This window comes from Marmota monax, unplaced genomic scaffold, assembly GCF_021218885.2.
Source record: "Marmota monax isolate L192 unplaced genomic scaffold, Marmota_monax_Labrador192_F-V1.1 WCK01_AAM20220418_F8-fsc00016, whole genome shotgun sequence".
Classification (NCBI taxonomy): Eukaryota; Metazoa; Chordata; class Mammalia; order Rodentia; family Sciuridae; genus Marmota; species Marmota monax.
The window spans coordinates 22,685,760-22,701,625 of record NW_026695209.1 but is presented as its reverse complement, the minus strand read 5'-3'; the positions used below and the strand labels follow the sequence as shown (position 1 = coordinate 22,701,625).

General features: G+C 32.8%; 1 protein-coding gene across 1 annotated transcript in view; it reads right to left on the bottom strand.

Moving 5' to 3' along the window:
- Positions 1-15,866, bottom strand: part of Cadm2 (cell adhesion molecule 2) — a 397,408-nt gene that overhangs the window by 140,795 nt on the left and 240,747 nt on the right. Inside the window, exon 6 of the mRNA XM_058574551.1 lies at positions 8,397-8,567. Coding sequence (XP_058430534.1) covers positions 8,397-8,567 — 171 coding nt within the window. The remainder of the gene's footprint in view (positions 1-8,396; positions 8,568-15,866) is intronic.

The following is a 15,866-nucleotide window of genomic DNA, read 5'->3' as shown; positions in this document are numbered from 1 at the left end:
CCTACATCCTGGGAACAAATCTTTACTCCTCACACTTCAGATAGAGCCCTAATATCCAGAGTATACAAAGAACTCAAAAAATTAGACAATAAGAGAACAAACAACCCAATCAACAAATGGGCCAAGGACCTGAACAGACACTTCTCAGAGGAGGACATACAATCGATCAACAGGTACATGAAAAAATGCTCACCATCTCTAGCAGTCAGAGAAATGCAAATCAAAACCACCCTAAGATACCATCTCACTCCAGTTAGATTGGCAGCCATTATGAAGTCAAACAACAACAAGTGCTGGCGAGGATGTGGGGAAAAGGGTACACTTGTACATTGCTGGTGGGACTGCAAATTGGTGCAGCCAATTTGGAAAGCAGTATGGAGATTTCTTGGAAAGCTGGGAATGGAGCCACCATTTGACCCAGCTATTCCCCTTCTCGGTCTATTCCCTAAAGACCTAAAAAGAGCATGCTACAGGGACACTGCTACATTGATGTTCATAGCAGCACAATTCACAATAGCAAGACTGTGGAACCAACCTAGATGCCCTTCAATAGATGAATGGATAAAAAAAATGTGGCATTTATACACAATGGAGTATTACTCTGCATTAAAAAATGACAAAGTCATAGAATTTACAGGGAAATGGATGGCATTAGAGCAGATTATGCTAAGTGAAGCTAGCCAATCCCTAACAAACAAATGCCAAATGTCTTCTTTGATATAAGGAGAGTAACTAAGAACAGAGTAGGGTCGAAGAGCATGAGAAGAAGATTAACATTAAACAGGGATGAGAGGTGGGAGGGAAAGGGAGAGAGAAGGGAAATTGCATGGAAATGGAAGGAGACCCTCAGAGTTATACAAAAGTACATACAAGAGGAAGTGAGGGGAAAGGGAAAAATAATACAAGGGGGACAAATGAATGTCAGTAGAGGGGGCAGAGAGAGAAGAGGGGAGGGGAGGGGAGGGGAAGGGGGTAGTAGAGGATAGGAAAGGCAGCAGAACACAACAGACACTAGTATGGCAATATGTAAATCAATGGATGTGTAACTGATGTGATTCTGCAATCTGTATATGGGGTAAAAATGGGAGCTCATAACCCACTTGAATCAAATTGTGAAATATGATATATCAAGAACTATGTAATGTTTTGAACAACCAACAATAAAAAATTAAAAAAAAATAATAACAATAATAATAATAGCAATCATCATAATCATCATCATCATCTATATCAATACACTTACCTAGAATTGATATAAATAATAATGCAAGATATTAGTTATAAGGAAATGTGTAAGGAGGTGTCTGGGTTGGGAGAGAAAGTACATGGGAACTCTGTACACTCTGCTCAATTTTTCTCTAAACTTAACACTGCCCTAAAAAGAAAGTCTATCAGTTAAAACAAAAATAAAAGTTGGAGGACCAGAGAGCATACATGGATGATGCTTTTCCCTGGTATATCAAGGACTAATCTGGTACTGTCTAACATGCTAATTTATTAGAGTAGTTTTCTATGTATTTTTCTATTCAAAATCTTCAACTATCTGTGATAATTTCTTTAGACAGTAGAACTAGAACAATTGCAAAATATTGGTATATTAAATATCTAGTAATTTAAAAAAAGAAAATAAAAATAGCTTATATCTTTTAAAAATAGATTAATTAAGTAGAATAAGGTGCTAATTGGAAAGTTAAAGACACTGGATATCTACAACATGCACTTACTTCTTAATGTTATGTTTTATCAGCCAAAATAATTTTTTCCTCATGTTCTTAAACTATTTTAAATTATCTATTAAATTAACTTAATAGTAATTGAAAATATATATATTTTGCCCTTAATATACATACATTCCATATTTTTGATGTTTTATTTTACCTCTTTATGATATTAATTTGCATGTTCAAAATACATCTTTATAATAAGCAAATAATAAAAGCCTAGAGCGCCTTGTATTATTTTAATATAAGAATTTTTTATTAATTTAAAAATCTTCAATCCCAACTCACAGATATAGGCTCCTCTTGGATTTAAAAACACAGAATTTGTTCCCTAGTATTAATAACATAAAACACTATAGTAACATTTTGAATCATTGAATTCAGATGACTGAAATATTTGATTTCATTACTCAATCTTCTATTATAGGACATGAATAAAATATTTCTGTTACTTACAAAAGAAAACATATTTTGTTAATGAACAAAATGTGTCAGTAATATTTACCATGGGTAACATTGTAACAAATGTATTTTCCTTGAAAATTTAAAAAATATGTTGAGTTTTCTTATAGAGATCTCAAACTAGGCTACTTTTATTAATATAATGAAACATCTTTTGATAACAGACTTAGATTATTTGTTATTTTAGCATTTGTATCATTTCATCAACTTTTTAAAATATTTTGGACTCCATTAAAATCTGTCCAAGGTACTCACAGGCAAAAACATACTATTTTGTTAGTCAAAAGAACATTCTATTTTAATTTCTGAAAAATTTAACCTAAAGATAGTTTTTATTTCACCTTTTTGGGTTCTCTTTTTATTCTGTGCCCCTGGGCCATAGATAATTCGTAGTAGACAAGATAATTAGATAATCAGCACTTCACAAGTGAGATGCCAGATGAGCAAGATATGTTATTTTAAAATGCTACCAAGAACATATACCTTCCTGACTAATGAGCCTACATAGCCTGAAACATTTAATTGAGTCTTTTCTAAACTAAGTAGAGGAGTATTGAAAGCACAGTTGATAAAATTAACACAGGATAATTTAACCTGACCAGGGATAGACAAGTATACAGGTTGGTGTAAAATGGATTGGGTAGATGGGGGCTTCATTATTTTCTGTTCAAGAAAAACACAAGCAGCCAAAAATATAATGATAAAAATCTCTGTCTATATTTGAAAACATTTTTGTTCTGAATCTTGATTACTCACAGTGGAAAAGAAGATATAAACAATAGAATTAGGGAACTCCATATCCACCTACATTGATTCTCTCCTACAATAATAAGATGTTTTCTATTTTATTGGGAAGGGGAACTGAAAAGAGAATTGATAGAGTACATTGGATGGTCTGGAAAAGCAGGGAGAACATATAGTTGCCAATTCAGTTATTCAAGGCAAAAACTATTTCTCTTAAAGAAAACAGCACATTACTTAAATTGCTTACAAATACTTTGCTACATTTTAAAATGTAAGATGCTAATAGGAAATATGGATTAACTTTATTATTTCTTGCTATAATAGAAAGGATACATAATCATCCAATATATAGATTGAGATGTAAATTGACCATTTAACTCTTTATAAAGATATAATTTAATAAAATCATTTAACAAGTTTTTTTTCTGTTATTTTAAATGTACATAATGCATTTTTAAATTTATAGGCATTGCTAACTTGATTTCATATAACACACAATTTTAACACTGTAGTAGTCCCCCCTAAATCCCTCCCACTCTTCTTCTCTTCCCTATGTTATTGCTTAGATTGGATTATTTTGGACTTACATGTGGGATCTCCTCTATAAGCTATCAAAAGTACATTATTTACTATTTTAAATATTAATGGTCCATGTGTGTAAACAACTATTAAATTTATGAACATAGCTGGACAATATTAAATATGAAGTACTAAATAAATAGTAATGATAGCATAATATTTCATGATTTAATGAAATATATAAAATGTATTTTAACACACACACACATTTTGTTTTTCAGTGAGGCCCTTATTTTACCATGTAGGCAGTTCACACCATAGTACAAAAGTCCTAGGGGAAAAAAATTCTGTCATATTTTACTAATCTGTCTTTTGTGTTCTTTATTTTCAATAACAGAAAATGGTGTAATTTTTGTCAATGTCACATATAGAAAATGAGCATTCAGTTATGTTCTTTTCTGCATTCTATGCATAATTCTTTCAGTTAGTGCAGACATCATTCCTACTGAGAATTAAATAAAATCTGACTCATACAATCTCTTCTAAAAATTAAATCAGACAAATAAAAAAATAAAAAAGTTATTGTTTCAAAGAGATCTGTGTAAAAAATAGAGAGATGAATAAGAGTTTTCATCTTGAACACAAAAACAAAAGCATGACTTTCACAGCTTTTCAGTTGGAAAATAATCATTTACCTATTATTTGAAATTTGCAAGCTTTTGTGGTTCATAGCAAAATGTCTGCAGTTTTTTTAAAGTTTAGTTTTAAACTCTCTTTCATCAAAGTGGCAGTATTTAAATTTATAATTAATATTTTTTAAAAAATACATGTTACTGTGATATATTTTATAGGCTAAAACCTTCTAAATTATATAAAATAAGGTAACATGGTTAAAAACTTAACCCTAATACAATACCTCCTACTATTTTTTTTAATCATTCTTATTTTTACACTCCTTGGCACCAGGTGTTCAACTCTCTTATTTCCTGTCAAACTTAACTTTCCACAACAGCACAGTATTTTTGTATAGTGATCATAAAGGTTTCCATTATTGTAAGGATAGATAGCTTCCCTTTTTACACACCACAGAAAAAAATGCTCTCTTCTCTGAGGGTTCCAAAATGCTATATGTTTCTCCATTTAGATTGAACTCTGAGGTCATTCACAATAGGAATATTGTTAAGCAAAGGGGAAATCCGAAACTATGCTAAACCTACCACTTTTTTTTCCAAGTCTCCTTTCTAGCTTCCCCTCTCAAATCCTTAGAAATTTGTACATCATGTATTTGCACATGTGTACTTTTATGAAGCTATGATCTACTGTCCCTAGAAACAAACACCAAAGTATTATCATCATCCTTAGGTGTTTATGGAGAATTTAATAATTTACTCAATTTGCTCTAATTTTGATGCTGACTGTCGCTGAGTGCCCCATCACTACCTTCCACTCATTTCATCTCTGGGGAATGTTCTGTATCCTTAAGGGAACATTTAGCATTACCATCAGTTAGCTTTAATTAACTTCACATACATGAATGATGGGATACTAGATGCTAAGAAAAATAATTTAAATAGATCTGGTTTTTGCCTTCTAGCCACTTACATATTAAACCATGATAGAATGAGATGCTATTCTTAATTGGGCAGTCATTAGAAGTGCAGAATATTTCAAGTAAAAATTTAAAAATTAGTCAATTCAATTGCTTTCCTCCATGAAATTTTGCTTAATTATGCACAATAATATATGGTAAGCAAACAGCTAAAAATTAGTAGTGTATATAATGTACTTTTGAATTTCCAAGGTAACCTTGGTAGCAGACACTTGGCACCTTTAAGCTAGGCTTAAAGAATCTCAACATGCTAGGCCTGGTGGCATATACCTGTATTCCCAGTGGATCAGGAGGCTGAGTGAGGCAGGAAGATTAAGAGTTAAAAGCCAGTCTCAGCCACAGGGAGGTGCTAAGCAACTCATTAAGACCCTGTCTCAAAATCAAACACAAAGTAGGGCTGGGGATATGGTTCAGCGGTCAAGCACCACTGAGTTCAATCCCCAGTACTCCTCCCCCCAAAAAAACCTCAAAAAGCATAAACCATCCTCTAGCATACAAACAATAATCATATAAAGGTACTATGACTGTGGGTGGAAACAGATAATGTCAAGTCTAACCCATAATTGATGATGAAACAATACAAAGATCAAGACACTCAACAACCACAAAAATTAGCACTATTAATTAGTGTATCTTCATAATTACAAATCCTCTTCTGCTTTACCATTCATTTTCCATGTAAAATTACAAATACACCCATCACTAAAATGTTCCTAATCTGGACAGCACTTAATTCAGAGTATTTTATGAAAACCAGCACAAGCCTGAATCCTGTAACAAGTCTCGTTTCTTGCCTACACCCAATAATTCATCTGACATGTCTTCTTCTTCACCACAGAAAACTTAATAAATCTAAACTTGCCTGAGAATTGGTAGAATCTGGGGATGCCATTAGTCTTCAAAACTTCTTATAATTTAATCTCTAATATTTCTTCTATCATATGTTGAAATTTACAGTTAAATAAGCGATTATAAGCCTGTAATCACTTTGTTTGATATATATGTATAAAAGCTCAAAATTATTATACTGATGATCTGGGTGTTCTCAAAATATCAAATAACATAATTTTTTATATTTCAAAAGAACTTTTGATGAAATAAGAAGAAATAGGGAAGGCAGTTGACATTTATCTTAAGTCCATTAAATGCCACAAACTAGATTTAAGTTGTCTTGTTATAGGAATTAATTGTCTAACTTATAATCAAAGTTCAAGCAGTTTCAGTAATTCTCCAAGGTCACTCTATAAATTAATGTGCTGAATTTTGGAGATAATCTCCATTTGGGGTTCTAAAATGTGCTTGTTGCTGAATCTGCTTTGAGAAGGAGAAGACCGTTTAGTGAACTAATCCAATACAAATTCTTTTTTTAAATTATAATAATTCAAATAGCTAATAACATAAGAATAATTAGAAAGCAATGGACATTTATAATTAGATAACATTTTCTCAATCAAAAGTTAAATGAAATAGTTTCTCCTTGATACTTCTCCAGTCTTTTATCCTAATACTTACTTTATGTTATGCCGTTCTCAAGTTGTAACACTGGTATCCTTTGAAAGGAAAGTGACCACAACACTCAGAGCAACCAAGAGATTTTTAATGCAGTAGTGCAACAGAGGAGAAGAGAGAGAGAGAGAGAGAGAGAGAGAGAGAGAGAGAGAGAGAGAGGAGAGAGAGAGAGAGAGAGAGAGAGAGAGAGAGAGAGAGAGAGAGAGAACACGCGCAAAGGAGACAGAGCAAGAGAGCAAGAGAGAGAGAGAGAGAGAGAGAGAGAGCAAGAGAGAGGGGCCTGGCAGGAAGTAGTTTTTATAGCCCAAATCTAATAGGGTCTCTGGGTTTGCAAGCTGCCTTGTTGGCACACAAGGGAGTTAAGTGCTTGGCCTTGAGGAGGGGGTTGAATGTTCGGCCTTGAGCGGGGGGCTTGGGCGTTTGGGCTTGAAGCAAACATGTGATAAAGAACCAGACCGAGGGCTAGAGAAGCCAGGTCATCCTGCAGCTAACTTTGTTTGGCATGCCCTGCAGATAGCTTACTCAGCCTGTCCTGCACCTAACATCCTTGCTATTCCGAAATAAAAATACTAAGCATAGTCCCAACTCAGGAAGTTTTTCTTGCAGTGCGCACACACACACACACTCACACAGTCACTCACTTTTCTTCCATTTCCATATCCTTATTACCTCCACTAGTTTATTTTTCCTGTATAGTACTTATCATTATATGATACACTATATGTTGTATTTATTTATATTGTTTTTCTGTCATTCATATCTAGAATGGATGGCATAAAAGAAATAGGGTATTTTGTGTTGATAGTGTTGATGATGATTTTGACGAGACAATTTCAATTTGTTTTATCGTTCTTCTTTCTTGTTCTGTCTATAACTGCAATGCCCAAAACTATGATCATGACATAATAGACACTCAATAAATTCTTGCTGATTAAACAAATGAGAAAAAATGCAATGAGACATGATAGAAAACCAATATTTAGATTTCAGCAATTTTGGATTCAATGTAATTGTATGACAGACAAATTCTAAGTGGATATTATAATTTTATCACAGATAGTAAAAGCAATGAAAAATCTTCATCATGCAATTTGGAAAATATGAACTCCTGTCTTCTATTTTCTACTTTGTCTTATTTATATCAGTCCCTCCAGCTTTATTTTGGTAAAATACATATGAACCATTTCCTATATCCTTAGTACATTGCTAATATTAAAACTGCTATGATCAAAAGTCTACCATTCTCTAGTTGTCTGACTCACCCTCCAAACTCTTTGGGCTTCAGGTGTAACTTATGACTAATCAAGGTAACAGCTCACACAGCTTTTTGGGCTGTGAGAGTTAATGCTCTGAGAGCATTTAGCACTGCTAACTTGGAGTCACACAATTAACATTACTATTATTCATTGTAAATAACAATGATGATGATGATGATGATGTGCCTCTATGTTGAAACAGAGTTAGAATACCTAATAGGAAGGGTTTAAAACTACTTTAATTTAAAAAGCATAGCCAGGAAACCAAGTTTGCCTATTACAAAATTGATTTAATATAGCCACGCTACTTCTCCCCCACCACCATGCATACACATACATCATGCCTGAATTTTAAACATAATTAGGAATATTAACTTTATGAGATCTCCATTATTTTCCTTCATTGTCAAAATGACACTCAGATCAGGAGTACTTCCCTTTGAACGTGATTAATACTAATAATGAACATAGATTTTGCTGCACATTTGCTGTAATTTCAGGTAATTTTGAAATGATTTTAAATGCAGATGAGATTTGCTGCTGAGATAAAGAAGGGAGCAGTAGAGTTTTACTTACAGTGGATTTCTAGCACCTGCATGGCTACCTGAGGGGTGGCATTGAGGGATTCGTGGTCTACTCTGCAGATTACAGCCACTCCATCATCACTCCGGTCCACTCGGAAATCCAGTGTGCTACTGACAGTGAAAGTCTTGCGATTTGCATCCTCTTCTTTCAAATATTTTACATCTGTGAATAAAATCTGAGTATAAAAATCTTGTGACATCTTTCAATGTGTAACACATTACGTACTCAATACATGGAAAACAACTCTTCTTGCCTGTATGGATTTTAAAAAGCAATTATTCTTAGTTTTGTATTTAAAGTATCTCAATTTGCTAAAAAATATGTAACTACTTAAAAACAAACAGGAAGGTTTAAGTACAAATATAGAACAGAATGGTGGCACACACAGCATTGTTCTTTCTTTGGTGTTACGTTTAACCTATATTAGAGTAAGTTAAAAAATACTTTTTGTAGTCCATTTGAAAAATGGAGGTCACTTACAAAAGAAGTCTCCCCTTTCTCTCAGAAGTTTCACTAAAATATTTTCTTACTTTCTCTGAGTCACAAACGCAGTTGGGAAGAGCAAATTCCTGGCTATCTGGCTAGGTTTTGAAGCACAATCTATTTTCCCTCTGATTTTCACATAAGCAACATAAGGCAAACACAAAATTGCTCAAGAAAACTTAAGATGAGACAGTCGTGATCTTTGGCAAAGAAATGATGGAGCAGTCATCTGAACATTTTCAATATTTAAATACATAGATGCAGTGAGATCTAGAAAGTGTTCTTCCCTTGACTGAGAATTCCTTTTCAGTACCAGTGAGAATATTTTCCTCAAGATGTGAATTCACTTACTGATATGGTGCACTAAGGTTTTATTTCTTCTGTGAGAATAAATGGTTTAATAATATTTTTACTTAATTTATAATTTCTCAAGTCTGAAGTAGCTGATATGAAGAGGGCAATTTCAACAGTTTAGAAACCAAAATGCTAGACTAAGGTCAAGAAATGATTATAACAAGATCTTGAATTGAGAAGAAAATGTGTTCAGTTCTTATGATTTTTTTTCATTTTTCCCATCATCCAATATCAAATGAACAATTATATTTTCTAGAAATTAGTTCTTCACATACAGCACATATTTTATTTTACTGTGGATTAAAAAATGTCTAAAGATATTTCAAAATATTTTAGTGACAACAATCAACTAATCTCAACTCAATTGCTCCATTTTTCTTTCTTTGAATACTTTTAAAATAACATTGAATTTGATGTATTTATGAGTATATACTCATCAATTGTGTCTGTGTGTGTGTGTGTGTGTGTGTGTATATATATATATATATATATATATATATATATATATATAAAATTGCATTTTACTCTTTTCCAGAGAAATATGACTTAAAGTTACTGATTGACTTTTAAAAGCAAGGAAACCATAAATACTAGAAAAAAACAAATCCTGTTAAATGATACATATCTTGTTTTGAAAACATATATGATTATGATTCAGTTCACACATTAGGAAAAAAATAACATATTTTAACCATAAAAAGTTTTATAGATCTTAGATAATTTTGGAGACGAAGGAAATCTAACAGAAAATTGGAAAGAAACAAAAATATCAATTCTGTCTTTTTTGCTATACAGGGTTTATATAGCATTTTCATAAGCATAAAATATAATATCTCAATTCATTTATACTTAAATAATTTAATGAGATTTTCCATTTGTAAATTACAAAAGATTTCAGGCAAAATGACCTCCTTTACATCAAATTATAAAAAACAATGCAAATATATTTATAGTTCTTTATTAATATTAAAAATTAGGAGATTCTTTGAGTTTTCATGTCTCACAAATTTATACAAAACTGTGTCACTTTTACATTTCATTTTCTTTCCTATAATTCTATGCTCAATATTTACTTGCTCCTAGCTCTGAGCAGTGTCAAAGTAAGAAAATTTAGATCTTTTTGACACTTTTGTAAAGGATCAGATGATTGTGTTGGTATGGGTTTGTCTCTGTGTCTTCTATTCTGTACAATTTGTCTAGGTGTCTGTTTTTATGCTGGAACTATGCAGTTTTTGTTACTATGACTCTATAGTATAATTTGAAGTATAATTTGTTACTATGGCTCTATAGTATAATTTGTGATACCTCCAGCATTTTTAAATTTTTTTGGCTTAAAGTTACTTTGACTATTATGGGTCTTTTGTTCTTTCAAATCAATTTTAGGACTATTTTTCTACTTCTGTGAAATATTGGTATTTTGATGGGGATTGCATTGAATCTGTATATTACTTTTTGTACTATGGCCATTTTAACAATATTAATTCTTTGTATCTATAAACATGGGTGATCTTTCTAAAAAAAAGAAAAAGAAAATTTAGAACTCTTGACAAACCATTTTTAATATTATACAATATATGGAAATTATTCTAAAGTATTGCTGCTGTTTAACACCTGCATTTAGGAATTCAAACATCTGCTTCCTTTAGTTGTTCCATTACAAAAGTATCATTTAATGTAATATTAATTGGACACATAAAATTTTATAGCAATTGTATACAACATGAAATTTTAATGAGCATCATTTAAGTAAAATAAACACAAGTTTAATTTGTTGCTTTTAATAGGCTGTGTGACAGCTAATGGAAGCCACAAATGATCAGGATAAAACATCGACATAAGGCAATCATGATATTTTCTTTCATATTTGATGCTGACCTCCTTCCCCAAGCAAACAGAGAAAAAATGGTACCTAAAATGTATCTTCATTTTACCTTCTATCTTTTCAAAATACCTGGTTGGGTTAGACAGTAATAGAGTCAAAAGAAGTTTTCTTTATGTTAAATGGTCTATTTTCTGATTCCATGAGTATTCTTATTTCACATAAGATGTTTTTGAGTTTCCATTCCCTTTGGCATGTCATATAATATGTTCAAAATGAAATGTGCATACCAGTCAACATCAGATCTTGTTACAATGTGAATTCTTACTCAGTTGGTACAAGTGCTGTGCTTGAGATTCAGTCTCTGGCCCACAGACCATGTTCTGAGGGGCAAGTGTATAAGGGATTCTTTACATAAGTAATATAGCTGAATCTAGAGAGGACATTTTGAGACTTACTATTCCCATTTCTCTCTCTCTCTCTCTCTCTCTCTCTCTCTCTCTCTCTCTCTTTTATTGGCTGTCTTCCAAAACTTCCATTTTACCTTTACTACTTATTATATTTATATTTCTTCTTCTTTTGTGTTTTCCACAATATACATTATGTAACATATGTCATAATATGTTGGTGGAATGGCTAGTCAAAACTGAGGGCCAAAAATAAATAGGAATTTGTAGAATATCTTTTCTTCATAATCCTTGAAGCCAATCTTACATCTTCTTCCAGTGGACCTTGTTAACTTCTTTTAAATAAATTTGTTTTAAATAGTCAGAAGTGTAGTCCCTTTTATGGATGGTAGTTGGCAACTGGCTGTGAGGAGATATGGCAGAATTTTCTGAGGATATGGAAATCCTCATATTCAAATAGGAGTGTGGGTTAGCCTGGTTTATCAATTTGTCAAAATATTACAGTTAATATAATTTCAATTCAATGTTGGTAGATTTGGCCTGAAAAAGAAGAACCCAGAGAATATGATAATAAAAGCAATTGTGTGGAGTGTAGGTAATCACACATGAAGCAATTGTTGACTGAATGTTGATAATTTTAAAACTGACTGATGACCAAATCCTCTCTCATATTGTTATGTATATTTTGTTCATATGAGAAATTATTTTAAAAAATTAAAATGTGCCTAGGAGAAAATGCCTTAGGCATGCCTCTCAACAAAAAGGATTTTTTAAACTTTTATGACTATAATAAAATAAAATATCAAAATAAAGTATCAAAATAAAAAAAAATTCAATGAGATCTTATATTGTTTTCTTTATGAAACTTGAACTGTGGAATAGCACTCTCCTTATATTCAGAGTTTTAGATCTTTTGTCTTACCAAGAGTTAAGGTGGAAAAGAATTACTGATTGATGTCTGAGTTAGACTTCTTGAGTCCTCAAAATAAATGAGTTTAAAAGTTCTGAGCTAGTTTATCTGAGAAACAAAGCGCAGTTCATCATCTAGTCTTGTTGACATTCAAATCTTTTCGTAAAATGTCAGATCTCAGGAGATATCACCATTTCCATCTCTCTTAGATTTAGATTACTGGGCCACCTGCCTCTATATCTACATTCTGACAACATTTAGACTAGAGTTTTAGAAATAAAATCCTCTTAAGTGAAGTACCTAGGGAAGTTGCCTTGTCTCCACAGTGGTTGGAACACACCCTGAGAAGCACAATCTAAACTATTCTGATTCATTTGCTCTTTTCACTTTTGTGGTTTTGATGCCATTTAGAAAGACCTGAATGAAGCTGCGTCTACTTTTCTAAAGACAGACTGTATGCCTGGATCTTGATGTAGACCTCTGTGTCAACCAGGCAAGCAGAGCAGGCCAGTTCTTTGTATCCATTGCAAAGTTAATAGGTCACACTGGGAACAAGGCAGACTTAGACACAGCCTCTTCACACTGAAAGAACTGCACTTGCTTTTGGATATAATGCTTAGGAATGATGTAGGATATCAGATGGCACCTCCCATTTGGGCCTTGAATTCTTTGTCCAGGATCAAAACATAGGGTCTCTGTATTAACCCCAGGAAGCTTATTTAGCAATTGAATTTTATTATTATAATGTCATGGTTCATAAAAGCAATTCTTCCTAATTTCAGAGGCAAGGATTGTAGAAGTTAGTGGTTAATGATGAATTACATGATAATTTCAGTGGGAGAAATCAAGGAACTTATTCTGAATCCACATCACTGCTATAAATATTATCTGAGGCCCTCATCAGTAAGCTGTATGATGCCCTCTTGTCACTGAGAATGGAAACTCAATCTTTTTGTCGAATGATAGATATGACCTTATTAGAGGACCAGGCATGTTTATTCACTGCTTAACAGACATTCCATAGATTAAATTTCCTACAAATAACTATATTATTTTAACAAGATGACCAAATCCCTATTTTTTCTGGATATAAAAGTAACTTTATGTGAATTACATATTCAGTAACTTAGAGCATATTTTGAAACCTATTTGTCTTAGAGGAAATATCAGTTCTTACTTTTCAGCTTAAAGTGCTATTTTATAAAAGTTCTAAAAAAATGTTTAAGCAAAATTTTTCATTTTATATTTGCTTTAAACATTCCCCATATAAAACATAGTGAGGTCACATGTTACACAGTAGAACATTAACAATCACTTTCTTTTTCTTTTTCATTTTAAAATTTATTTCTTTATTATTATTTTGGGGGTCAGTCCTGGGGATCAAACTCAGGGCCTCATGCATGCTAGAAGAGCTCTGTGTTAGAAGTATTTTCAAATTTATCAATAGTGAAACACAAGGGCTAATCCTCAGCCCTTTTTTTGTTATTTGGTCTCATGAAGTTACCCAGGCTGGCCTCAAACTTGTGATACTCCTTCCTCTGTCTCTCTAGTAGCTGGGATTACAGGTGTGTGCCACTGTGCCCAAAGGTATTATTTTATTCAGGCTATTGCAATAAGGAGAGTGTTAATTAATGAGGAACATCTCAAAGAAAAGGAAGGGGGATTTAGGAATTTATATAAGCAAGTAAATAAGGGAAATATCCTGTAGTTTGGGGTATTATGAGGAAGGATAAGAGATGGGACAGTCTTAGTATACTTGTACTTAGGGTCAGCTGCTCCTAAAACACAAAGAGGTGCAAAGGATTTCTTAAGTGTTACAACTTCCAGGGAGCCAGAACTCTGAAAAAGTCCAAATTTGTCAGATCCCTTTATGTTGAAGATAAATATTCATTGTTAAACTACACAGAAGCACTCATAAACCTCCTGAGAAGGTGAATCAGGACATAAAAATATACTTCTAACAACTCTCATGACTGTTATTTCTGGAAATCCAGTTGAAACATCTGTTGAAAGTTGGTGGCAAAAATCAGGTTGTTTCAGGTTTCTGGAAGTTAAGCATGTTGAAAAGGGGATGTGTCTTTCCTAAATGAAAAATCTTTGCTTACTTAATCATCAAGGTTATAATCAAATCAGTGTAAACCATAGGTTATTTTTATTCTCTACAGATACGAATTCAAAGCCCAGGCTAAGAAGTTGGGTTTCCAAAGCACAAATCAAGAAGGAAACACAAAGGACTCTGAGAAGCCTGGCTATTCAGAGGGACCATATGAGTACTCAGCCAATGAAGCCCAATTCTAATTAATCAGCACTAAAAGTTTCCAGATGTCTCAGTCCATGGTTGGCCTACTCCTTTGCTCTGGTCCCAAGTGAAGCAGAGCATTATGGTGGAAGGGCGTAGCAGAGGGAAGCTGTTCAGCACAGAGCAGCCAGGAAGCCAACTAAAGTCTAATGTCCATTTTCATCTGTGTACTGGAAAAGACCTCAAAACAAATCCTATTCTCACCTGTGAGCACTCCTTCATACATCTTCTACCCGAAAGGTTGAAAGATTGTTTTTTTTTTTTTTTTTTAATCCTCCTTATCATATCCAGTTTTAACAAGGGAGTGCCAGTCTTAAACGTGGTTTTAACTAAGTCTGAAAGGGATGGCCCAAAAAATACTGGCAACACAAAGTAACTTTTCCATTGTACAAGGAATATTAATGAAACTCAGCTCTTCTTCATAGATCTCAAAAGGTTAGAGAAGAAAAAAGTAAGATTGATGGAGTACTGATTAAGGGGGACTTTTTTTCATTTATCTAAATCTTCCCAAAGTACCTTTTTAATTCAAACAGATGAGTAGAAAGTTAGAATTTTACTTTTTTATCAAATTTCTCTCACATGCTCTCTCACAGGTCTGTGATGAGAAGTGGTAGAAGAACCAACTGTAAGAATTTTCTTGTAGGTATTCTGATGATTACTGCATTCAATATTAAAACGTTGTTTAGGCACATGGACTCAGAGAAACACTCTCTCCTCTCAGCAACAGAAAATGTTAAACCACTTGTACAACTGGATTGTGAGCATGATAGGTACTGCTCATATCTCTTTCTTTGTAGTAGTTAAATAAAAATAAAAGTTTGTATTTCACTATTGATAAATGTGAAAATACTTCTAAAAGTAATATGCTACTAATCTCACTTTAGATTTCATTCAATTGTTCTACACTAACTGGGTTTTGTTTCATTTTTAATACCATTACTTTTTTTATGTTAGTCAATCTATTTGTTTTTGTACATGTTCAAATCCTTTGAGAATAAAACAAGTTATAGAGTCACTCTTCCTCAAAACTTTTAAACCAAATTTAATCACTATTCAGTGGTATAGAGGCAACATCTGAATAACTATTAAGGTTTAGTGCCCCAAAAGGATACCAAGGATTGTGTATCACATTCTTATAATCTATAAGGAGTAGAGTCACCATTTAAAATTACTGAGTTTATATTTTAGA